This window comes from Dermochelys coriacea, chromosome 16 (assembly GCF_009764565.3).
Source record: "Dermochelys coriacea isolate rDerCor1 chromosome 16, rDerCor1.pri.v4, whole genome shotgun sequence".
Lineage (NCBI taxonomy): Eukaryota > Metazoa > Chordata > Testudines > Dermochelyidae > Dermochelys > Dermochelys coriacea.
Window position 1 is genome coordinate 24059294 of NC_050083.1, and position 26680 is coordinate 24085973.

At 41.5% G+C, this 26680-nt stretch overlaps 2 protein-coding genes across 13 annotated transcripts in view; both read left to right on the plus strand.

The window, feature by feature from the left end:
• Positions 1-7466, plus strand: part of SCAI (suppressor of cancer cell invasion) — a 103133-nt gene extending 95667 nt beyond the window's left edge. For 2 of the 9 annotated variants that reach the window (XM_043498544.1, XM_038374535.2), the window contains 4 exons: positions 1548-1620; positions 3329-3502; positions 3723-3823; positions 5397-7466. In XM_043498544.1, the coding sequence (XP_043354479.1) occupies positions 1548-1620; positions 3329-3502; positions 3723-3823; positions 5397-5546 (498 nt within the window). In that variant the 3' untranslated portion in view covers positions 5547-7466. Of the gene's footprint in view, positions 1-1547; positions 1621-2376; positions 2529-3328; positions 3503-3722; positions 3824-5396 lie in introns of those variants that run through there. The other 7 variants (XM_043498545.1, XM_038374536.2, XR_006275970.1 and 4 more) reach the window with 6 other exon arrangements.
• Positions 7467-14758: 7292 nt separating this feature from the next.
• GOLGA1 (golgin A1) overlaps positions 14759-26680 on the plus strand; it is a 28919-nt gene continuing 16997 nt past the window's right edge. The window contains exons 1-9 of one of the 4 annotated variants that reach the window (XM_038374127.2): positions 14780-14895; positions 15620-15843; positions 17048-17366; positions 19637-19727; positions 21323-21397; positions 21856-21953; positions 22720-22752; positions 24561-24689; positions 26051-26220. In XM_038374127.2, coding sequence (XP_038230055.1) covers positions 17232-17366; positions 19637-19727; positions 21323-21397; positions 21856-21953; positions 22720-22752; positions 24561-24689; positions 26051-26220 — 731 coding nt within the window. In that variant the 5' untranslated portion in view covers positions 14780-14895; positions 15620-15843; positions 17048-17231. Of the gene's footprint in view, positions 14896-15619; positions 15844-17047; positions 17367-19636; positions 19728-21322; positions 21398-21855; positions 21954-22719; positions 22753-24560; positions 24690-26050; positions 26221-26680 lie in introns of all 4 variants that reach the window. The other 3 variants (XM_038374130.2, XM_043498685.1, XM_043498684.1) reach the window with 3 other exon arrangements.

Here is a 26680-nt window from a genome sequence, read left to right on the forward strand (position 1 = left end):
GGAGCCAACACCTGGGAGCTGCAGGGAGGGGCTGCTGAGGATAAGGGGGATTTGCCTGAGGGGGCATGACTCGAGCTGTTGGGGGGTGGAGTGGCTTTTAAATTGTGTGCTCTTTTTCCCCCCCCCCCCAGCACCAGTCATCTCTAGCAGAAGCTCCTGAACCCACCACCCAGCCACAGGGCAGAAGCCCAGAGCTTTCCCTCCTCCCCCCTGTCCCCAGTCTGGGAGGTGAAGAACAGGGGTGGGGTGTCTGCGAGCTGCACTGTAACTGTAAAAGAGCCACATATGGCTTGTGAGCTGCAGTTCAGCCACCCCTGCTATATATAGTTCAATAGTATCAGTTTCTTTTGGGCTTGCAGTCGTCTGCACAGTAAGTTTCTGATGATTCTTCATTAGACACCAAAATCTTAATATCTAGTCCATAAATCTCACTTGGGCTTTTCTTGGAACAGAGCTTTTAGCCTAGACAGTATTTTTCTAGGCATGGGAAATGTATTACTTTGATTAGACCGGCCATTGTTAGTATTTTGACATGTTTAAAAGGAATTAGTTTAATTAAAGTACTTTTGCAAGGAGTTTAAATATCAGCTTGTTAGGCAGAAATCAGAAAGAATCCAGATTTGGGACCTCTCCTTTGTTTGAGCCAAGTGATTGATGGTTCTACAGTAGTAAATGATTCTTTGGGTCTTAAACTCAAGATTGATGATGTGCATTTTAGGTTTATAATATGTAATCTGAAGAACTATGAATTGCACTGAACTGGCCACTGTTTCATTAGTGTGAATGTGTGCGCTGGTGTCATGCTGACATCTTGGTCTCTCTTATAAGGCATTGCAATTCTTCGGTTTTAGAAAGATTGCTAGCAGGAAAAGAACAACTCAGATTAGTAACTAAACTGGACAAATATTTCATGACCTCTTTTTCTATAAGAAGTAGATTCTAGAGCAGAAGATGCATTCCTTGTGTGTCAGTGTAGAACAATGCAGAGCTCTGAATTGCAGATGAATTCTTGTAAAATATGGTGTGTTTTTACTAATATTGAGGGAAAATAGATTAAGCAATTAACTTGAAACTGTGTTTTCGCATAGCAGCTGCTTAATGGTTCACATTTTGTTTTTAAATGGAGCCAATTTTAATACTCATCCTACCTGTGGCTCTCCTATTCCAGTGGGAACAGTCCTACTGCTAGGAAAAAGCAATATTTTTACCTTCATTGGACAGCCAAACTAATGGCAAGGAAAGTAATTGAAAGGGCTAATCCAGGTTGGTCTTTGGCCTGAAAACAAACAGATTTGTTGTTTGGAGTACAGAATATATTTTTAAAGTAAGTCCATTACTGTAATGGGTTACTCCCTAAAAGCAATTTGTTGCTATGAAACTAGTGCCTACTTTCAGTTACTCACTGTGTGTGTGTGTGTGTGTGTGTGTGTGTGTGTGTCCGTCCCTTCCTTCCCTGCTCATCCCCTCCTTAGTTGTATGTATTAAACATATATTGAGGTTCCAACCAACAAGACAAAATAACTGATGTTTTAACTGTTCTGTTACAGAATTTCACAAACTTATTTGGACAGCCACTGGTGTGCTTGCTTTCTCCAACAGCGTATCCAAAAGCATTACAAGGTACAAAGGGGTTGCCTTTCCTCACAGCTTCGCTTGTATTTTAAAAAACTAACATTTATCAGCTTCCAAAATGATCACCTTCTGATCCTTTCTCTTCACTTGATGATGACCCCAGCTGGGAGTGAGCAGCGCTTGAAGCAGCGTAGCATGCCCAGAGTTTACTGACAGTTCATGACGAATGACTTTAACATGATATGATTCAACTAGAGTCTGTCCAAGCAGCTTCACCAAGTGCCAGAGAGGAAACTCAGTTTGCAGATGCAGAGACCCAGAAAGTTGCCACCACAGTGCTGGGGTCATAATTCACTTTTTCTATTACGAGCATTTGAGAGAATCTTCACTACAAATGTAATGTCACTAAGATAATGTTGCCCACTCTATTCCAGGAGCAGTTCTAAAGGCCAGCGGTAGAATCTGCATCAATATCTAGTCTGCAGAATCTCTCTGGCACCAGTATAGATTTCAGAGCCTTTCTTAAGGAAAACAATTAGTGCATCTCATGGGAAAATGAGTTTTCAGAATAGGCAAGTCAGAGACCAGAATACTTCTGCCAGTTTCTAGGTTAAAGATGACTATGGTCAGATTCCTATCTGCCTTTTTCCATTAAAACAGAGTTTACACTGTGGCCTGCACTATGATCAGGAGGTCTACTTGTCAGAGTTTAACGGAAACAACTGCAGCCATTACTTTAAGTAGCAAAATAAATATTTGCTAAATAAGAATATATACGTATTAACTTTCCAATACCTATAACTGTGAATGGTTCTGGTGTGCATCTGTGAGGGCTGCCAATTTTACTGCTACTTCCCAGCATGAAGTCCAGTCTGCTGACATAGTTTGAGACACAGGAAGTGGTGCTCAGCAAATGAATGCATGAGAGAAGCTGGAGACTTCACAATTGCTTTAAGGTAAGTTCTATTATTTGCTAGAAACTTTTGAGTAGAAAATATTAAAAGTTTTGTTCAAGTGAAAACTGTTAACAAAGAGGAATTTGGATTAAATAATAGAACTTACCTATTAAAACAATGTCTCCAGTGGGATTCCTGTTTAGTGTTAGTAATGCACCAGTAAATATCTGTTGGAACTCTGGTAAGACACTGACCAGTGACCAAAAGGAGGTTCCCACAGTAAAAGCCTTCTCTTCTTCCTTGTCGTAAGCTGTTAAATAGAGCCAGCAGCACTCCCAAGGAAAGGAGTAGGTTTCTGGAGAGTAACTGGAAAAAACAAAGGGGCATTATGTCTGTTTTGGGTGGGGGACCATATATATCCAAGTGTTGTGTTGCTTGCCTACTTCTTACCAGAACAAAGACATTTCTGTGGGTTTTTGGTAATGCTGATAAACTGTAAAAGAAATGTTATCTGGTGGGTTCAGTTATGATGATCTTATACAACATCTTACATTGTAAGATTGACACTAATTGTATTAAAACCATGCACAGAACTGGAAAGATCTAAACCACTCATAAGTATGTGGGGTCTCCTGTGCTCCCATCATGCACATATCTCTCATGAACCTTGACTGGAATTAGTGAGTGAATCACCAGAACTGGCCCCCATCATAAAGGCTGGGAAGACCTTTCCATAAACACGGCAGGTTACTGCCGCAGTTGGAGAGGAATGGAGGGATCCAGGGGTCTACTCTGGCAGGGACAGCACTCCTGTTTCACACACCAAATGCATCATGTTGTTGTTTATTATTGGCTTTTAGATCAGTCTCAGCGGGGTAGCCTCTTCACCCTCTTTCTGAACAATCCTTTAATGGCATTCCTATTTGTCTCTGGATTATCAAGCATGCGCAGAGGATTGTGGGAGAAGTGTCAAGATTACCTTAGAAAAATCAACCGGGATATCGCCCAGCTGCTGACCCATTCTCGCTCCATAGGTATGTCCTTAAAGACCTACACGCACTCAACAGAAAACTGACTGGCACAACTTGAGCTGGGTTTCTTATCTGTTTCTCGTTGCTCAGCTGTGCCAAAGAATAATACAGTTTGTGGGTGAAATGCACAGCTATTCCATGTGGTGTTTTCCGAAAGGTCTTTTGCCTCAAAAATGCTTTTCTGAATTCAGTTTTCTTTAAGTGTCACCTTCTTCCTCTGCAGATCAGGCCTTTCTTCAGTTTTTTGGGGATGAATTTCTTCGCTTACTTCTAACAAGATTCATCTTCTGCTCAGCCACCATGAGGATGCACAAAATTTTCCGGGTATGCAGGGAACTTTCCCTCTGAGAAAGTCACCAGACAAATTCTGTTTTCATGCAAAATTGCCTTGGCTGGGGGTTAAAGGGATTTTCTATCTAACTTCTGTGGCTCTTCTGCTCGTGGGCTTCATTTAATACTGCTCATAAGGACTCCTTGCATGCTTAAATGAGTATTCAGTAATGTATGTGTGAAGCATGTAGCGGGTAATATTAGCTATTCTTACAGGTGAAAAGGCCTTTGTATACAAATGCTCAAAACAAGTTTTAACAATATAGTGCATCTGTCTTCTGTTTCCATGTAGAGCATGAAACAATTTTATCTGAGTTTGGACACATCCCTCCATTTCTGAAGTACACATTCTAGTATTGAGCCTACTCACATACATATTCATTTATATAGCACTGTAATTATACACAGCTGTGTATACTAAGAGTGCTATGTCAAAAAATATAGTCAGAGGACCTCTTGGCGCACAGCCTGGAAAGTTTATAAACAAAAGTGGTGGGTGGGCTTTCAAATTGGAATGCATCACAGAATTCATGATTTCCAAAGCGGGGTGAGTGGGTGGGAGTTTTTGAGGAGTGTGAGGGCACCAGACTTCAGGGAAGATATGGACAAACTGGAGAGGGTCCAGAGAGAGCAACAAAAATAAGAGTCTTGGAAAATCTGACCCATGAGGACAGGTTTAAAAAAAACTGGGCACGTATAGCCTTGAGAAAAGATGCAGGGAGGAAGCTGGTAAGTCTTCAGATATGTTAAGGGCTGTTATAAAGAGGATGGTGATTAGTTCTCCATGTGCACTGAAGGAGGACAAGAAGTAATGGGAGATTTAGGTTAGATATTAGGAAAAACTTCCTAACTATAAGAGTAGCTAAACTCTGGAATAGGCTTCTTAGGGGAGTCTGTGGAATCTCCAATGCTGGAGGTTTTTAAGAAAAGGCTGGACAAATACCCGTCAGGGATGATCTAGATTTACTGGGTCCTGTCTCACTGCAGGAAGCTGGACTTGTCCTCTTGCCGTCCCTTTCAGCCCTACGCTTCTGTGATTCTGTGACCTTGAAGACTGCAGATAATTACAGTGGGCAGAAAGATGGTTCCTCTGTTGCCAGGAATGAAGTGTGCCTCTAGGATTATGCTATTATACATGTCCACTGTGAAGTATACTGTGGATGTTGGCACACAGACCTAACTTACCTGCTTGCTGCTTGAGCATTGCAGAAAAATATTATTAGCAGTGTATTCAGCACATGTGTAAAATTGCCTGTTCTATTTTTATCATGTGTTCACTTAAACACACCTGACCATCTTGGGTTAATGAGGCTTTGCCACTGCCACAGTCACCTGTAGGCACCAAGCTGCCATAATTTGAAAACTAGGCCACTCCTTGTGTGTTAAGGCAGATGGCTGTGAAGATCAGCTTCATCATTTCTGCCAAAATCTGGCCACTTTTGTGGCCTGTCAAACAGATCAGCGCGTTTGTTGTTTTTTAATGAATTGGCCTTTTATACTTTTTGTTCTGTACTGTTAGATTACAAAAATAATTGTACTCTTTTTTTTTTTTTCTCTCTTCATCTAGCAGGAAACTCGAAATTATCCTGAATCTTATCCCCAACTGCCAAGAGATGAAACCGTGGAGAACCCTCACCTCCAAAAACACATTCTGGAGCTGGCTTCCATCCTGGATGTTAGAAATGTGTTCCTGGAAAACACCATTGATGACTATTAAAAGAAACACTTCCTTACTGCAACAGGGTTTCCCTAGCCACAGACTTTGAATGGTGCAGTTTTCTAATGTGAAAATCCACAAAAGGAGTTACTTGATTTTATTTTAAAATTTGGGATTTTTTTTTAAACAGCCAGCTGTTAGCCCTGCTGCCCCATTCTGTATGGGGTCAATTTTATAAACAAATCTTTTCACATCTTTTAAATGTTAAACTAAGGAATCCCTGGAGTTTTGTTTTTGTGGTTGAAAGCAACCATATCTAGCTCCTAAGCATAAAAATATTATTGGTCAATTTTAGCCCACTTTATGGAAATCCTTTATTTTTATACAGTTTTAAAAAAATTGGAAGCAAAAACCCAATAGAAAACCAATATTTTATCCCCAGAGAGTTTGGATTTGAAATGGTAAAGCTGGAAACACATAATGCAAACCGGCAAGAGCAATAAAAGAAATGGCCCTTCATAACAAATATATTTTTTTCAATCTTAGGTGAGTAATTGGACAAACTTGTGCTAGAACAAATGGCAGTTGGAGCAGTGGGTTTGGAGTGATGCTGCAGAGGGATCTCCTGACATCTAGTGTTCCATGTAAATTAGTAATTTAAATCTTCTACTGAGCGGCACTGCTGGCCAAGAACACAAGTCCCCTCTTGCCTGCTTGGGTGTAGATAGCAGGCTGGTAGCATATATTACGAAATTAACAAACCTGGCCCCATTTCCACAATATAGCAAGGTCTGTCACACCTCCATGTCTTGTCAGAGCCACCACCCTTTTGGCTGAGGATGCTGGTCCATAACTCCTCTTGAGTCAGTCAGTAGAGCTTCTTAATCACCGGGGTGGAGGGTGTCTCCCTTCTTACCTCGTCAAGTGGATGAAGTGAGTGGCTTCTGCAGTATTCTCAGCCCTTGGTGAGTCTCTTCCCAGAAATCAAACCAGTCTTCCATAGTAGTACTGAGTTCCAGCCCTTCCCAACAGAGAAACACCTGGCAGGAAGCCTCTTGGGGCTGCTGCTGTTGCCTGCTTTAACAATGGGATGATCTTTCATGGGATCCTTGCGACCCTAGAAGTGCTTGTTTTCTTATGTTATAATGATTAATAAGTGCTGCCACAGAGCACTGTAGCCCTTCACAAGTATGGTGAGGGCCCATCACTCCACCCCACTCCCTACCTGTCTGCTCTGAGTCCTGCTCTGATAGCATTTTTCAAATGAGCCACTGGGAGACTGAGCAGAGGGAAGGTGTGCGAGGCACATAGTCACCAACAAACCCCAAAACACAGCTAGTGGGGATTGGTTTATAGGTATCGCCTCTTATGCTGTGCCCCTTTAATTACACAATTATTCCACCCAGACTTAGACAACATCCAGCAGGGCTCTATAAAGTCTGCATCAAGGAACGTAATGATTTGTACGAAATTCAAAGCTAAGGTAGAGAAGGTGTTTGCTGGAGAAGTAGGAGGGTAAAGCTACCAAAGCAATGCCCTCCTAGCTTCAGAACAAGCTCCAGGAGCTCTCGCACCCCTTGACATAAAGGAGGCATAGAGGAGGGAAGCACTGGAACAGTAGAAGGATTTTGGCTTCTATGAAGCAAATGTTCTAAACACCCAATCTAATAGCCTATAGACACTCAGCTTTGAGACTGGCTCCACTTCAGTTGCTGGCAGTGTAAAAGCCAGCTTGTCCCAAAGCCAAGACTGAAGCACAACTGATTTTTGTAGGCTCCAGTGTTTGGTTTTTAAAAATCTGTAAAATGAATAGTGGGCTTTTAACTGAAAATACTCTTTCTACCAAGAAGGTGTTTACTTTAAATCCAGTGAAAGGCAAGTCTATGGAGATGTGGATTGTAATTTTAGTATCTGAAATTGTACAACAGATTGTCAAATGGCCTGAAATGACAGGTCTAGAAATAATGATAGCAAAGCAAACTGTGGTCATCTTGTTTCTGTGTGAATATAAGGTGTATGGTGCTGGAAAGGCTGCCTTTTGGCTTTTTGTTCTGCATGGCTGTATTGCTGTGTGAAGTGAAGTCCCGTGGAGTGCTCCCTGTACTGTAATGCCAAAACCTGCAATAGAGCAAGGACACCATGCTGGACTCTGTTGTGTCCTTAGTGCATGGTACCTCTGTGGAATGTTTTAAGCGGTTACATGAAAGCGGTTTTGTTCTGCGTTCATTGTTGCAATGCTGGAAAATGGGGAGGAATCTGAGTAGCCGTTTAATTTTGAGATCTAGTCCAATGTTTCAATTTTTAAAATGAGTTTTTGTTAGCTTCCTTACTTTAGTGCCTACTTCAGTGGGCCTCTTCACAGAATCACACAGTGATGTGACCATCTTCTTGTTCGGAATAGCCAGGGGCTGAGGGTGCTACATGTTGGGATTGGTGCCCATCAGCACTGCTGTACGGGAGTCCAGTCAGAACAGCAGTGGGTGTTACAGAGTAGGTGGCAAGCATGGAGCTTCCATAGTACTTGCTGGCACTGGGCTGGACTATAGCCAAGTCCTTCACTCCCACAGGCACTACAGATCAATGGAACATTATGAGAAGAATTTCTTTGAGCAGACCTCTAGTTGATGATGCAGTTCTTTTCTGTGGAGCTGTGGTTCTTCCGTCACTCTTCTTTAGCTGAGATTGAGTTTATTTTAAAATAAATATGTATATACTCAGTGTTTGTGTGTTTATGTACAGTACACACCCACCTACCTGTTGGGTGTGCTTGTAAATATGTATAGATATTTGTATATAGGAAGGTCTTGAAATAATAAATGTATATATAAAAATTATATATACACACGTACGCCAATTGGATTGCATTCTATGAGGGTGTTTTAGAAGCATTATTCAAGATGCTGTAGTTAAGTTTGTGGTTGCATTACATTGTAATCCTCTATTTTCAGGGGCTTATGTTTGGTAAATAAAATAATTTGGGGCTAAAACTACGTGCAGCAGGCCTCATCCAGTGAGCAGGGGGGTTTCTTTTACTAATGTAAATATTCCAATTCACACTGAAATGATAGTAATTTTGTGACGTGAACCAACAAAATCCAGGAAATGTGAAGCTTGAGGCTGATTTGCCCTTTCTCATGGGCATGAGGTCCCAATCATACAATGGAGTGTTTGCATTAATGTTTAGTTTTTCTTTTGTCATAACTTTCATGGAGCATCCTTTGTATGCAGACACATAGGGGAAGCCATGTAGGAATATGGAAATCTTTGTAGTCGCAGCACAAAGGGAGAGAGCACAGCATCTGTGTTACCTTCCCCCTCCTGCACTTCAACATTAAATAAACTAGAAGCTCAGTCCCAAGTCACTGCACTGTGACTGTAATGAAATCCCATGTTTATCTTTGACTGCTATGGTTCCATTTCACTTCTCTGCAGCTGGGAATAGCATGTGTACATGAGCTTGGAAGAAAGGATTCCATTAGCATGCCATCTTTGTGTCCTGGTGAACCCTTGTGGAATGTGGGCGATAGGGAAGCCCTGATGCTTTTCTTCTGCTCAGCTTGGATGAAGTCTCTCTCTGCTTATGGTGCATCTGTGTGACTTCTATGTCTACAGGACCAAGTGATGTATTTGGTCCTGCCTCCCCATTAGCTGGAGTTTGCAGTAGGTCTAGTCAGACATGCAGAGAGGACTGGTAGGAGAGGCTGGCATAGAATCTGAAAACAATGAGAACTTTAAGTCAAAATCTAAACATGTCATCCACTCTGCCTGAATCTAAAAAGTCAGAGGTGCACTTTTTAAAGGAGTCTCTTATTCTCCTCTTGGCTATTCTATCATATCTGGTTGGTCTTGTTCAGAATACTTGCTATTAATCAAACTTGACAACAGGGATTTTCAAAGAGTGAACTTCATTTATCTTGTTCTAACAGTTTGTCCCATTCAAACTTACTTTAACTCATCCATTGTAAATGATGGATTCTCTGTAACTTGGACTTCAGTAACTCAGCCAGGGACTAAGCAGTCTATTACAGGATTGGATGGGTAAAATTCTGTGGTGTGTAATGTGCAGGAGATGAAATTACATGAACATGGTACCTTCTGACCTTTAGTCTGAGTTGTCCTCAACATGTGTATACCTACTATATGCATAGGCATGTGGATATGGCTGTGGATACCTCTGTGTACATACAGCATGCTTGTACATAACAGAAAAATGTTCTCCTGTTCATTTCATGTTCAGAAATCCTCACTGCTAGGAAGTGAATAGCAGTGAAAGAAAGATTGATCTGGGAGGTTCACAGTTATAAGAGTCAGGGGAGAAGTAATGGACCCGCTCTTGTCAGACCTTTGTTAAAAAAACAAACACGCTGCTGTTTCACTTGCTTATAACGGTGGAGAGAACTTGCCTTCCAAGTGCAGGAAAGGTCCTATGAAGACAGCAAGCAGAGCCTATAATGTTTAGAGGAAAATATGCAAACTTGACTAAGTGCCTGCTTTGCAGATTTCTTCTGCCACAGCTCCTACGTTCTGCCTATGATAACAGTGGGTATGGTGTAATTTACTTCCATTGGTGGTATCCCTCTTGCCTTGTACTCCTCTATCTGGGCTTTAAAACATCTGGCCAAGGTTACTATAGTTGCCTTTTTTTCCCTAGGTGTCTCAGATTAACAGCAACAAACAGGGCTGTGAAGCTTCTTATGAATTCAGTAATTTCTAACCCCTCTCCAAATATAAAAAGGTGCCACCACTTTGCTGCTTGTGGATTAGACTCTAACAGAAATGAAGGTGCATTAAAAACCTGTGAAAAATTGAGTTGGACTCTGGAATGAATTCTGGAGAAGTCTTAAACAGTTTTTTGTCCTGATGGATTTAAAATAATGTTTGGCAAATAGTGCTGAAGTAATGGGTACTAGGAAACTCTTTCAGGGAGAGAAAATGAGGATATTTCTCTCCTAAAATTCAAATGGAGCATATAGGAATGGGAATTCAGGCTTCAGCAGGGGCCCTTGTTAATCTTTGGAGATCTTAAAATTTTAGCAGCTCTGTAAAAACTGACCCTGTGAGAGTGGGAGGAGATGCTAATACCTGTGTGTGAATCTATGGCTGCTCTTTGTACTGTGAGGGAGCATGCATAGAAGCCCAAATTCCATACAATGTTGCAGATATTGGAGAGTGGAAAAGGCTTGATTCCTTTATCCTTTCATTAGCATTAGAACCATATCCTGACTTGTACATAAACCTTTGAACCAAACTCCTTCCTGGAAGTTAAAAACTTGTGACCTCTCTGAATAGCCCTTCTGTCTTAATACTTTTCTTAAACAGGCTTTGTTTACCCTAGACTTTCTTACCATTACAACTCAGTAGTGGTAGCAGTGGTACACTAGAAGCCTTAATATAGAGCTGGCAGGACTAGGCAACATAGCAGTTAAAACATTACAGTTGATCCATACCAGGGCTCTCACCAATGCTACAACTGGTAGAGCTGCACCAATAAGAACCATGGTAATCTTATGGGAAAAGTCTAGTACAGACCATGCCATCAAACTTAGTGTAACTGGACTGTGGTACAGTCAGGGTCTGTATTTGAGGATGCTGTGTGGAGGACTGGAGGATCGCCATAATGGGGCCCATGTATTGCCATTGCTCTTAAGACCCTTCATCTTAAAAAGACCCTGCCTTGTTTTGTAACTCTCTCCTCCTCTTCCCCCCTCCTCCACCCTGGATGAAGAGAGCTGAGGATTTCTGAGTTATTGAGTGGTCTTTCAGAAGATCGAAGGAATGAATTTCCATTCCTTCTCAGTCTTTCTGCCAATCAGCTATCTTTCTGTAGGTGCATTGCTCTTAGATCCCAACTTCACCTCCAGCTTTTGAGACTTGAGCCACAGACTTCAAATACCGTTGACTTGTTCAGTTCAGATACTGAAGCAGTTTTCAGATCTTATTCAGAGGTCATTCCTCTGCACGTATTCCTGCAGGGCTAACAAAGCCTGCCATACAAGCTGAAGCTGCAGAAACTCTGTTTTGCATTTTCTCTTCAGACTGTGTTCCCTAATATCTGCTTACAAGAAGGAACCCCCAGGACTCTGATACTACCACTTCTCAGTAGCAGCGCTCAGCTGATTTGCTGGAGCATGGCATTGCCTAGCAGTACTTTTAAAAAAGCACATGGTGCCACTACTTTCTCTTGCCCCTCCCCTGAGAATCAGCAAGTAGTACAAGGAAAATGGGGATGGAAATTCAGAAAGATGAACTCCACCTCAGGCAGCCCATCCATGCACAAAATGGGAGCTTTCTGCCTTGTCTGGGAATCAGAATATTTATTGCTAAAAGTAATTTTAAATTGAATTGGTTCAAAATTATTTTACAGCCAGGTGCCTGTATATCCTATTTTGGTAAAAAAACAAAAAAAAACCCTATTTTACTTAAAAATATATAAAGAGAAATTTTTTGGAGCAAATGGACTTTTCTTGCAAGATATCTGTAACTCACCAAAGCAATGTAATTCCAGAAAATATTCTATTGTCTTTGGGAGGAAAGGAATATATTATCTCACACACACACACACACACACACACACACAGAGATATAGATATTGTGACATATATTTGACCACTGGACACTTCAGGAAGAAGTTAGAGCTTCTAAGATTAAAGTGAGAATTGAAGTTACTTCATTTAAAAAAAAATTCAGTTTCCACCTTGATTCTCATTAGTAACTAGAATTAAATGACACCAAGGCCTGCTTATTGCTTCCATTATCAGTTCTAAGCCTCTTTCAGTGCCATTTTGCAAGCAGATTTCTTGCATACTTTTGCTTCTGCCAGCTGGCCTTTGAACCAGTGGCTCTCCAGATTTTTCTCTTGGTTTAGCTATACACAAACCTTAGTCTCTCATATTTGTGGTGACTAGACAACTTTAAGAGAATAGTCATAAGGAGATCTTTGGATAATTCAGGTGGAAGGCATATTTAAATTTCCATAAATGGAAACTGCATGCAACCAAAATGCCTAAACCCAATTTAAATGGGATGATCCACTCTAGTTTACAAGATACAAGCCGAGCTTTTAATCAGTCAGCAGCAGCAGTGTTATGTCAAGAAGGGATATGAATATGTAGATCATGATATATTTGGACTCAATGATGCCATCTTAGCCAGATGGAATCCCTACTGTAATTCAAGTGAGTATACATTTACTCTATATATTTACAATCCTAATGAACGCTGAAATCAGCCATGTGTGGAACAAGCGTGTCTGCACTTAGTATCTGACATTTTTTTTCCCTCATGGAGACAAATGATTTATGTAACTTTTTTATAGCTTTGTATTGTTAGAAAGTAACATGCTTGTTTTTTAACACTTATTGTTTGGAGGTCATAACTTGCTGCCCTAGTGGTATGAAAGGAATTTTAATAAACTGTGGCCAATGCTTGTATGTAACTAAAAAAATGTTGTTGAACTGTGATGCCATTTGTAGGGAATATACTGTTATATTTCTAATAGGCACTCTCTTCTGAAGAGATGGAAGCACAAGAGTTTTACATGTACGTATCCTGTTACAAGTGCAGCTAGTCTATAGTGCATGTGATGCTGTTGAGTGACAAACCTCTGTAATGGTTCACAAAGCCTCTGTTTCCCTTTGTTACATAACCATGTATCTTGTTGCCAGTTTCTGTTATGACTTGAGGTTTAAAAAAAAGAAAATACTGAAGAGAAAATAGTCCTGGTCTGATCCATGCAGTGAGAGACCTTCCTGGTGCTGAGGGAATCTGAGGTCATTTTGGTTTTACAATGTTAGAAAGGACATTTTTTTTCTGCAAAGTGCTACCAAGATGATAATACACACAAACAATGGTTCACATGGTTGATGTTGAAACCTGATGTCTGTTTTGTGCAATACTTATAAGCTGTTGTCTGTTTAATGCATCTGAATTGCTTACACCATATCTCAACCATGCAAGTTTTCTCATTCGTTTCATTCCATCTGATAAATCTCTTCCCAGCTTTAGTCTGTTGATATTGATACTTCATGCTGTAGCTTGTGCAAAACTGTGAGAGATTGTGGGTTTCAATGGCAAATACCCCAGCAAGAGGCAATAGTGGGTTTAGGACTGCCTAATAGCCAGTGGTGACTTGTTCCTCAAAAGCATAGTGTGTGTATGTGCCATCTTTTGCTTGCTGCTGCTGGGAAGACTTATTCCACTCAACAGACTTTCCAACCTAACACTGTGATTCTGCACAGAGCTGATACAGCACCAAGGGAACGAAATACTGTAACAATGTTTGTTGCATCGAATGACAATATGAAGTGTGGTTTGTTTGTTTTTTTTTTGCTGTTAGCGTGTTTTTTCACATTGGTAAATGTTCTCTCAGAATGTGACTACATTCATCAGTTGTGAACTATTGTACATGAATTTTTGTATCTGAAATCCACTCAAATTGTGTATGACCAATATAAAATAAACATTTGCTTAAACATTTCTGGTTTTCCTTGTGTACATCTGTACCAGCTCTCGGTGAGCTTATGCTCACTGAGGTTGTGGTGTCAAGTGAAACCCTTTATGGTCATTTCAAGGTTCCATGGCATTTTTTTGGCAAGAGAAGGGAAAAATGTTTTACCCCTATTTAAAAAACCAAAAAACGCTCTGTCTTGCGAGAAACTTCTGCACCTTTTATTCTTGGGAGTAGGAACTTGAACGTGAGTAGCTGCTCCTGGGCTTATAGAGGAAGCAAACTTTGCTGCGTTGAGTCTCTCACAGGTGCTAGGAGCACGTGCCTGTTAGAAGTGTGGTTGCCACGCTCTCCCGTGGTTCCACGTGCCCTGAGCATGCTCCGCCCATCTCCCGGCCCCGCGGGCTCTCGGTGCTGCCACGCACAAGACCTCAACAGCGCCGCTGCCTGGGCGGCCGGCCGGCAGCAGGGAGCCGGCGGAAGCGGGCTGCCCGGCAGCGAGGCGTGGGGAGAAGGGGGCAGGCTGGAGGAAGGCGGGCAGCGGGGGCTCTGGCCCTTTCCGCGGCCCTGCCTCGTCCTCCAGCGGCGCGATGGCGCGGAAGGGCCCAGGCTGCCGGGGGGCGGCGCGGGAGCGCGGGCTGCAGCTTGCCCCGCTGTTAGGCCGGGACCCGGAACCGCAGAAGTCACGGGTTAGGCCCCGCCCGCCGGGCCGCAACCAGCCCCGCGAGGGTCGGCCCCGCCCCGGGCTCGAGCCCGGCCGGCGAGGAACGGCGCGCATGCGCCTGGTGCCAGGTGCCTCCTTCCCCCCGTCGCTTTTTGTCGTCACTTCCGGCTGCTGAGTTGTGTTTCCGGGTTCGCGCCTTGACAGCTCGTGCCCGGTGTTGGGGGCGTCACTTGGGCTCCGGAAGCAGCTGCCGCGGTGTCGGCGATGGGGGATGGGCGGAGGGGCCGCGGGGCCGCGCGGTGAGTGAGATGTTGAGAGGCCCTGTGGGGGGGGGGGCCGGGGCCCCGCCCCCGCCCTGCGGCTCCGGCCTGCTCTGAGCGCGGCGCGCCACGACTGCTGAGGGGCCGGGCGGGCCGGGGAGCGCGTCTGTTGGCAGGGGCTGCCGAGGAGGAGGCTCCCGGGCCGGTACTAGCGGCGGGGTTGGGACCGCTCCGGAGCCGGGCTCGTGGGGCGCCGCTGGCAGGGGAAGGCGCGGCCGTGTTGCTTCGGGAGCAATAATACCGTGGGGCCCAGCCCCGGTGCAGCGGGGGTGCGTGATGGGGGGCGGAGCCCGGGGGGGCGTGTGTGTGAGGGTGGAGCCCAGGCCCGGTGAGGGGACAAGGCGTTCTTGGAGCACCCCGAAAACGTCTCGCACTTCCAGATTGTCAGCTGGAGGGCTTTGCAGCGCATCGCCTGGGGCAGCCTCTTTTGGCCTGCGAGGGAGCCATTCGGCTCTGCGTTGCTCTCCTTCCACCTTCTCTCATGACCCTGTGTAAGGTGCACGGTCCAGATGGTCCCCATGCCCTGTGTGGAACTTCAGAAAATGTGTTGGAGCCCAAAGCTCTTTCCAGTTCTCTTTGGCATTGTCTACAGGGAGGACATTGCATCCGATGAAGTGAGCTGTAGCTCACGAAAGCTTATGCTCAAATAAATGTGTTAGTCTCTAAGGTGCCACAAGTCCTCCTTTTCTTTTTGCGAATACAGACTAACACGGCTGCTTCTCTGAAATCTGTCCCTGTGTGGGCTCCTTATGCTGGAATAAGTGATGTTAACTCTGTTTGGAAGTGAGGTAATTAATACAAAATAAGCAGGAGAGTTCTGAGTGACTGTATTCATGTCACTGCTTGGAATGCTCATTTCACAGTGGGATTACGCTGCTGCTTTCAACACTCGAAGGGGTTGTAACAGCATAGAGGAGGGACATCCAGGTGAGTTGAGAATAAAGACTTGTTTGAGGTTGCACGTCAACGTGGTAAATCAGTGGATTGTTAAACAAGGATTTGGCGGATGGAGGAGTGTGATAAATATTCAGTATTTCTAGAAGCAACATGTTAACATTTGAATGATGACAGTAGGTGCTGCTCCTCTAGGACTTTCCTCAGAACACAAGACAAACAGATGAATTAGCAGAAGAATATGTGAGAAAGTTGACATTGCAGGAGACAATAAAGCAGAATTGTTGAATATATTGTCAAATTTCTGTAGAATTGCTTAAAAATTAGGTGATGAAATGGGGAAAGATTTATTTCCAATTGCTAGGTCCTCTAAACTGAGCCACCAAAATAGAGAGTTTAGAAGAACTTGGTAATAATTCCCTGCATCAAAGGGAATAGTAAGAACTCAAAACACCAAAGGTGGGAAGCAAGAGAGAAATTTACTGTGAGATATGTGTCTATCATTGTCATGTCAATATGCTCCTACTACGATCCTTGATTGGTGTAGTTAATAACTGCAAACTAATTTTTATTCCTGTTAGCTCTAGAGAGCCAAAATAGTTCTGAGAAAACATTGAGAAAATACCAGTGTGAATGACGCAGAAAGAACCCAACTTTACTCTCATATCACATGTTTTGTTCACAGCATTAGCCATTACAAAATCTAAGCAATATTTGGCTGGGATTATTGAGATTATAAACATGGAACTGTGCAGTAACGCTTTGAACCAGAGCATAAGTCTCAAGTTAATGAAATGTACAGTGTTTGCAATAATATTTACAGAAAATATTAAATTTGAACAGCAAAATTAAAGAATTTCTTTATTTGTTTCTATCAAAATGAGGAAATACAATCTGCGGAATTGACAGAAAATTCCCCTCACCAAACTTCTTGCCTCTTATCCACAGCTTTGCTAAGGAAAATTGTGTAAACAAAGTAAATTAAATTCTTTCTGGAAAGAAATCTGCATAACTTGTCACCAATGACAATTCCAGATCCACTTTTGACAATTAATAATAACAAATTTGAGAGTTTCTGCTCAATTCAGTAGGTAATTTTTAAATTTTTTTTAAATTGTGCAGCCTGATGGATATGAACCTTTTATAATAAGGGTAATAAAAATGTCTTTTAATGTTGTATTGGTTTCAGTCTATTGTCTGGTTTGGTGTTGAAACTTGATCTCTCTTTGATTCACAGGCACTGTTAGGCCATGAGCCCTTTGAAGAAACTGGAACAGGAGTAAAACTGGCTGAGTTAAAATTAAATCTTGGCTTTTGGAACTTTAAATAGAGCATCAAACTTACTAACTGTGTAATTTGGTGACAGTTGTGTCTCAAAATACCTGGTTCTTTAGGTGCCATAGAACGGCAGCTGCAGTAAAATGTTTGCAAAACTGAAGAAGAAGATAGCAGAGGAAGCAGCAATTGCTAATCGGCCAGGAGGGGCTGCCAGGATTCCCCGATCAGTCAGCAAAGAGTCAATCACATCTGTGGGAGCAGATTCTGGAGATGATTTTGTAAGTATCGTACTTTGTATTTTACTACAGCATTTTTAACACAAGGTTACAAAAAGCCTTGCAAGAATCTTGACTGATTGAAAAACCAAGTGCATGGCAGAGAGAGATGTGTGATGTGCAAATGTATCTCTAATCAGAATAGTTTTTGGAAATTGAAGTAAACATAGTCAAGTGTTAGTGGATGAGAATAAATATTAAACATAATTATTTTTTTCATGTAAGGATAGTTATGTAATTTATATTCTTAAGTGCAGAACATGGCAAATTAATGTATAAAATAACAAACAATGTTACAGCAAAACACAAGATACTGTATGTAAATGTGGCACCTTAGAGACTAACAAATGTAATGCTGAAGATTGCAAGAAAGCAATCCAAGTCTTAGATTGTAGTGTTCTGATTCTGTGTTAACCCCTTAGGTTTCTGGTGCAGTTCTGGTCAGGCATATTGTTTACATACCTACATAGGATGCTTATGTTGTTTGTGTAGCATTGGAAAAACTTGTAGGTTATTACTGGAATGTCTAGATAAACTATTTTTCATTTGAAACTATAGAATACATAGATTATATATTAATAATTTTAGGTGTGTATAAATTAAATAAAACCTGTTAGTGCTTTGGCTGAAAGTCGTGCCTTCTGAAGGCTTTTATATCACCCAAACCCTAGATTAGATTGTACAGCAGCATCACTTTCAGAGCCTGCAGTTACTGTATGCTGTGTTGCTGTAGAACAGCAGGTTCCCCTGTGTCTTCATTCCATCATCTGTAAAATAGAGAGATTTTCCCAAGGAGGATGCTGTAAAATATTATTTCTGAATCTCAACCACATAGACATGGGTTGCTGAGCAAGGCAGAAAATCTTGATCTCAAATAGTCAATGGGAAAATACTGTAGTTACTACACTCTGTTTTTCACTCCTCACACCTGCACTCAGCTCATTTTCACATAGCAATTGATACAGGATTGAGAAACATTGTGGTTATTGCATTGTTGGTGTAGAGAACAGAAAGAAGTACAGTGGAGGGAGACATTAAAATGTATGTGAGAAAAGGTGGGTGAAGTAATGTCTCTTATTGGACCAACTTCTGTTGGCGAGAGAGACAAGCTTTCTAGCCACGCACAGCTCTTCTTCTGGTCTGGGGCAGGTCAACACTTATAACACTGCATCGGCACAGCTGCCCCAGCACTTAAGTGAAGAAGTTCCTGTGCTGATGGAAGAGTTAATCCCATCAGCGTAGTTAATCCATCTCCCTCAGAGGCTGTAGCTATATCAATGGGAGAAGCTCGCCCATCGATATAGTGCTGTCTACACGGGGTTAGGTCAGTATAACTGTCACTTAAGGGTGTAGATTTTTCACACCCCTGAGCGATGTAGTTATACCTATATAGGTCTGTAGTGTATACCTGGCCTGGGAAAGGTACTTGGAGCATCACAGCTAAACGCAAGGTGGAACAGATTGTTTAGCATAAGTAGTTAGCGTATATTGTAAGGGACTAGTCAAGGCACAGTGGACCATTAACATCTCTGCAGTCATAGGACAAAAAGAGGGGGTTAGTGGGTTACAGACTGTTGTAATAAGCCATAAATAAAAGCTATTACCTCAATCATCTTGTCTCTCTGATATTGTGGGAATGACCCAGCTACAATTACGTTGTATACAATAAAATATGTGCAACAGTTCAGGATTTGTTGTTCATATTTCAAAAATTCTATGCTTTAGCAGTATGCACTTAATTGCTTTTAATTTTGTTTCCATAACAAGCAAAAAAATAAGAGGACTGTAGAGAATAAAAACTAATTAAATGAATATTATTTTTAGAAATTAACGTTGTATCAGTGTTTGCAAACTGTTTATCCCAGATGAAAGGTTTACAGTTTCCCTTTTCCCACTACTTACCTATTCATCCTCTCCCCTGCTTGGAACCCTTCCAACCTGTGTGGCTTAATTTACCTCTTTCCAGTCATCCTATTGCATGGTCAGTCCAGTAATTTGAGCTACTTGTTTTCAGCAACTATTTGTTTTCAAAAATATTGTATTCTGTGTCACAGGCCCATGTTGCAGAGCTGACATTTAAACCCTCTTTCTTCCTCCCAAGTGCCATATGCACTGACTTAGCCAGCAGAATATGTAAATTTGTTCTCCTTTCTATGGGAAATAGGAAACCATTAATTATTTCTAGCCCTTATAATGTTTGCAGTCATTAAAATTTGAGTGTGGCAGGATTGTTCTTTCTGAAGTTCAGACCTGTTTCTCTCTAACCTGTCAAGGCCTCTGATGGAAGCAGCTCCAGAGAAGATCTCTCATCCCAGCTACTTAGAAGAAATGAACAAATAAGAAAACTGGAGGCCAAACTATCTGGTATGTTTCCTCAGTATGTAAACGATAACTTACAACCTTTCAATGCTGGGAAATATTTTCCTTCACGCTTATATATTTTTTTTATTTACAAAAGGAATTTTGTTTGTTGTCTAGCTAACTTTCTATTTAATCCATTTATAATAAGCCTGTTGGTCAGCATCTGAGAGCTGTACAATACAATCACTACAAAATCCATACAGAATGTTAAAATAAAGATTTATGACTTCCTGTCTTCCTGCTGTTCTCTTGGCACATCTGTGTGATCTTCCCAAATGTTCAGTATAGTTTTCTCTGTCCCCATGCTCCAACCAGAACACTTCTTTTTGGATGTGTCCCCAGTTTGATTTTCTTATTTACTATTGCAGTGGCATCCAGAGACCCCAGTTAGGGTCAGGGCTCCGTGGTGTTCAGCACTGTACAGGACTTAAGATGACATAGCTCTTTCAGGGCAGAGACTAATGGTCTAAAAAGACCTGACTCCCAAAAAAAGGGAAAAGTGGGGATGGGGGCCTGGATCTTGATGCAGCTTAAACTGGACAGAAATGACCCTTGGAGACTGTCCCCGTAATGGGGGCCTCCCTGGCTGACATACAGCTGGCAAAGGGACTCTGCTCCCAGTCCTGTGTGTAGGGAATAGATTGGGGCATGGCTAGAATGCACTATGTCCTCTGCTGTCTTCTGCTTTCTGGGGCTTGTAGGGGGGTCATAGGAAACAAAGCATAACTTGGAGCAGCCTCAAGGTTGTTCTGACGTAAACTGGGGGCTGGGCAGGCCCCTGCTCAGCTCTCGAATATGGGAAGTGCAAAGGAGGCTTATGGTGCAATTGGAATTGTAAGGTGCTCACCTGTTCCTAAAGGAATAATCCGTAAGTATTATTGAGGGCATTTGAGGTCTCAATGCTTAGGTGCCATAGAGACAGAAGTCTTACAAATACCTGAAACTTTGACCACACTCCAAAATCTGTAAACGTATCCTCCTGTGGGCTTCTAAATACACTTGTTCAAGGTATTTTCTTCCTTTAATCTGGCCTGTTAGTCATGTCTGCTCAAAAAATGGCAGAAATACACATTCATTGCCTCTTCTGTATCATTAAGACCGGGATTTTAAAGGTAAGAGTGTGATACCGTTGGCTAAGCAGGGGAGCTAGCCAAAATGCACTATCTCTGCAATATTGCACAGCTATGATAAGGTGTAATATGGAACAAGGAAATCAACTGCTTTTGGATTTCTCCGACCCTCCTTCACTTTATCTCATTGGAGCGATTCTTCACAAGCAGAAATCAAACCAAATCATCGTACTTGTAACCACATTCTGCTGTAACCAATGTTCCCTTTCCTTGTGCCGGATTTAGTGCCTTTTCCCTGTCGTTAGCGTAATTAGGCCCTTCTGTCTGTACCGACCATTTACCCCATGGATGGTGTGTGGTAGAACGATTTGCTTGTGGTGTTCATTGTTAAGGTCAACCTAGTTTTCCTTAACAGGAATGATTTTCTAGTTAAGAAAATCATTGTCACTTTCCACTCATATTTTTTTTTAAATTTCTTTCCCTAATGTCTGACCATTCCTGGTCTGTGCTTCTCCCTCCTCACTCAAGATTATGCTGAACAGGTCCGAAACTTGCAGAAGATAAAAGAGAAGCTTGAAATTGCATTAGAAAAACATCAGGATTGTACGTACTTTTATTTTTTTCCTTTTTTTAATTTAAAACCATTCTGCCTGGAATGCAGATAGAGTGTAAAAAGCTGTACAGTTAAAAATGTGTTTCTCTTCCTATTGAGTACATATTGGTTGTAAAAATAGCACACAACTTTGTACCTGATTTATAGTGAACAAAGCAGCTCTGATTTGTTTGCTGTTAGTCTGACAGTTGCCAACAAGCACTTTTGCTGAACTTATGACTGGCATTTTAAAAAAATCTACAGCATTATTGCAGTCCAGATAGCGGCTCCACTGATATCTTCGTTTGTGGTAGCACTCACATAGTGCTAGGCATTGTGCGAATATAAAGGGAGGCTTGACCATCTTGACAGTGGTTCTAAATTTTAGTGTGACCTACAATATTTACAGAAATGAATACAGTGTTGGCATTTGCATACCCTGACTTTTTAACTAGTGATTCTCTGACAGCTTCCATGAAGAAATTTCAGGAGCAGAATGAGGCTTACCAGGCCAACAGAGCAAAGATGGCTGAAGGAATGGCTTTGGCATTAGAAAAAAAGGACCAGGTAATAAACACAAGGTTGAAACAATTGACTAATAGTGGGAGGCTTCTGAGTGCAGTGATCTTGGCATAGTCAACATGTTGTAGTACTGGAGAATCACTGCTGAGATGCAGCATTTGTTTGCCTATGTCACAAGCAGTCTCCTGCCTGGAGACTATCTTGATTTATTCTTATCTGGGTGGAAGAAAAGAAGAGGGATATGGTGCAAGGGTCAGTGTTGCTGACAGTTCATTCTGAGACAATGTACATAGCTCGCTCTTTGTACTTTAAAAGAGTTTGTGAAAGTCTAATGGGAACTCAAATTCACATTTGCTGTCTAAGTACAACTCTGTTGTCACATAATTAAAATATTTGTAGATCGTTGTTCTCAACCTGTGGGCTGCTTGCGGTCCAATCAGCACACAGCTGCAGCCCATGTGACATCCTCAGGGCGATACAGGTAGCATAAATACTGTGTGAACGTGGCCCCCATAGCACAGAGAGAGCTGCCTATATAGCCCACAATGATAAATACGTTGAGAACCACTGCTGTAGATGATGCATTTTTGTTTGCATAGAGTAGATATGCTATGATGTCATAAATGAACCTGTCTTAGGCTTTACTGGTATATTAAAATCCTCTCTGGTTAATTTTACTTTTATTCATTCCATTTGATAAGTTACCCTAATTTTAATACCTTCAGTCACATTTATTGTTGCATTTCAAAGTTGGCGTTTAGATTTTTATTTGCCCTTTCTTTTTTCTGTCCCCCTTTCTTCCCCTTTGCAGGAATGGAGGGAAAAGGTGGTTCATCTTGAAAAGGCAAGTCTCCTTTGATATGTCTGTGTTAAATGTAGGCCTATGCATATACTGGGACTTGGCAAGCAAAGGTTTATACAGAAAATGTAATTGAGAGTATCTGATTCCTTGTTCTCTTGCTGAGACCGGATATTCATGTTTCATTCTCCATTTCATCACCCCAGAAGTTAAACCTGGAACTAGTTTTGGAGAGGGAATAACAAATCACAGACTTCAGATGCAAGCAAGAGATGAAAGATTGGCACGCCAGCCAGCATAGATGTAAAAGCTCAGCCTTTACCCAGATTGCTCGTGTCTTGTTAGTGGAGGGTTGAGATAGCACTTACTTGAAAGCATAAAGCAAGAAATGTATTAGTAAATTAATCCCTTACAGTGCTGCTGAGGCATTATCTGTATTTTACAGAGGGGACAGCTGAGGGACAGAGAGATGTGAGTGCTAAGGTCTCGCAGCTATTCCTTTCAGACCAGTGTGAGAGCTCTGTGGTCTGACCATGGAGATTTGGGGTCAGGGACTCCAAAATTGCACTGCATGCCAGGAAGTGATTTAATCTCCTATCCCTCTGTGGTGAGAGGGAGAGCAGAGTGGTCCTGGGGTGAGGAAGATCTTTATGTGTAAGCTGATACATTTTTAAAAAAAAAAAGCAAAATCTTCTATTTTCAGACTATAAACTGATTGGGACAGTGAGCATGTCTTCATGCCTGTCTGTGAAGCATTTAGCGCTCTGTTGGCACTGTATAAACCAAACCCTCACTAGTATAGACTATGTAGTGGCACTTGCAAGCGCTCCTCTTCCTTTGTGTGCTGCTGCAGTTGACCTTTAACCTTTGCTGTCTGTTGTTGATGCTCATTTCCTGCCATGAATATTGTATGCATTTGCTATGGCAACTGCTGAACAGAGTGCTGCAGGATGAGCTTTATTACTGCTCCCCTTATTTTTCTGTGTAGCATTGACTTGGTGAGATTTGTTAAGAGCCTTTCTAGCCTTGTCACCAAAGTAGCTGGTGAGCACTGTAATAACTATAGACCAGAGCTTTATTCGCATAAGGGAATTATATCTGGCTGGAGAAAAATCCTGTTGGCTCATAGCCATGGATGCGTGCAAATGAAATAAGTGTAACAGCAATACCAGTTTGCCTGTTTAGGTCACCTACCCCACTGGGGGTTTGACGTGAAGTGCTTCACTACCAGAGTATCTTTGTTATAAAAAGGAGAGCAGTCTTTGCCAAAAGAGCTGTAACGTGAGTGCAGCCATGGCCGTATTGTAAAGTTATTGTCCAAAAGCAGGCATATGTTGACTTCAGTCTTGTGTTGTCAGCATCATAGCAGAAATTAGTTCCACTTCAGTAATTTTTCATAAAGGATTTCGTTCTTGCTGTAGTTGTTCCAGCTGTCCAACAGTCTCTGCTCCAGGCATCTTTTACCATAGAAACGTTAAACAGATGTTTAGATTTGCTGTCAAGTGTTTCAAGTATTAATTGCCTATCATGGCATGTTTGAATGGTGGGTGTAAAGAACTTTCTATATAATTTCTTCTTAAATTAAAGTTATTTGTCTTGTTCACAGCACAGTCCTGAAAGTGTCGGAAGTTCAGTAATGCAAGCTGTGTTGGTTATTGAGACGCATGTATTCTAAAAATACATATATAAGAAGTCTGTTATTTATATAGCACCATAAAAGTGCACGGTGATTTGCAGATATAAACATAAAACAAGATCCTGTTCCCAAGAAGCTTAATTTAATATGTTGCTGACCTGAAATTGAGTCACAGACATTTTGGATTCCTTGTTTAATTTTGGTGGTTGTTTAATAGGAAAAAGAGATGCTTTCAGCTCAGTTACAAGAAATGAGGGAGCAGAGTTTGAATCTTTTCCAAAAGAGAGATGAAATTGATGAACTGGAGGGCTTTCAACAGCAAGAACTGGCCAAAGTCAAACACATGGTGAGATTATTTTATAGTCCATCGTCTTTTTGGTGCTAGAATATATACTACTTGGTGGCTAAACATTAAGGCTTTGTCTGCACTATCCACCTTTTAGTGACACTGCTGTGCTGTTACAGCTGTGTCACTAAAAGGCGCGCAGCGTAGCTGCTGTTTGTCAGCACAACATGTGCTGGGTCATATCTGAGACTGGTATAGCATGAAATGTATAGCAGAATGAGGGTAAAACAGAGCAGGAGGCATACAATTCTCCCTCAAGGAGTTCAGTCACAAATTTAATTAATGCATTATTTTTTTAATGAGCGTCATCAGCATGGAAGCACTTCCTCTGGAATTGTGGCTAAAAGATGAAGAGGCATATGAATCTTTAGCATATCTGGCACATAAATATTTTGTGACATGGGCTACGACAGTGCCATGCGAATGCCTGATCTCGCTTTCAGGTGATATTGTAAACAAGAAGCGGGCAGCATTATCTCCCATAAACATAAACAAACTTGTTTGTCTGAGCAGTTGGCTGAACAAGAAGTGGGACTGAGTGGACTTGCAGGCGCTAAAGTTTTACATTGTTTGTTTTTGAGTGGAGTTATGTAACAAAACAAAAATCTACATTTGTAAGTTGCACTTTCATGAGAAAGAGATCGCACTACAGTACTTGTATGAGCTGAATTGAAAAATAGTATTTATCGTTTTTACAGTGCAAATATTTGTAATAAAAATAATACAAAATAAGCACTGTACATTTTGTATTCTGTGTTGTAATTGAAATCAATATATTTGAAAATGTAGAAAAACATCCAAAATATTTTAATAAATGTCAGTTGGTATTCTGTTCTTTAACAATGCGATTAAAATGCGATTAATCGATAGCCCTATTCAGAAGTTTACAAGTGAACATTGATTTATTACAGCTTTGAAACTTTACTGTGAAGAAGACAAATGCTGCTTTTAACCATCTTAATTCAAATGAAACAAGAACAGAGGTTTTTTTTACCTTTTCAAATCTTTTTTTAAACTTTCCCTTTATTTTTTTAGTATTTTACCTTTAACACAATTCATTACTGTATCTGTTGCTGCCTGATTGCTTACTAGCAGCTCCAAATGAGGGTTATGGTGACTGGTCAGTTCGCAATTCTGAGGTTCTACTGTTTTTAATTCACTGAAGGTTAGAGTCTGTACAGTATGTGTCTGCAGGCAATATCATGTAAACTCCCAGCTGGCACTGAATTTTCAGTTTTCTATGTGTAAAATTTAATCTAATTTATCTTATAACTTTGATAAAGGGAGCAAGACACCTCCTTCAGAAGCCTTTATTAACAGTATCAGTTCATCTTTGTCAAAGATAATGTTCTAATGTTCAGCTTTTGAAAAAGGAAGAGTCTCTAAGCAGAGCAGAACAGGAGCTAGAGGCATGCAGTCAAGAGCTAACCCGTGCTAAAGAAGAGTTGCAGGTGACAAGCCACTTGTCGTCGCTTCTGAGCAATGAAGTGCAAGAGTTGCGGCAGCAGCACTCGGAGCTGGAAGCACAGAGGTGTGTATGTGGTGGGGTAGAGGAGTCTGTCCGCAATATCTAGATATTCTGATTTATTTTCCACTTGATTCTAGCTCCGCTCAAAGGGTCTGCATGTATAGTAGACTCAATGCTCAGTCAATATTTGCATACTAGTGTGTGACAGGGAATACACTATTTATTTTATTTTTTATTTTATTTATTTATTTTTTTATTTATTTTACTAAAACTGCCCTTTTACAGTTAAATTGGAACTTTTGGTTTGTTTGTATGCAACCTGGATCACTTAGCAGAGTTCTCTGTGATCAGTCACTACCATTCTTCCGCCTGGTTATGAGTGCTGAAGTATGCAGTAACTCGCTTTTAAGCTCCTGTGAATAGTTGTTCCAGGCCAGAATGGCTGTTCTTAAGATTAGAAACAAATCATAGGTTTCTTAGTCTATCCTCCTTCCCTTGGCAGATGCGTTCTGCTTGCTGGCAC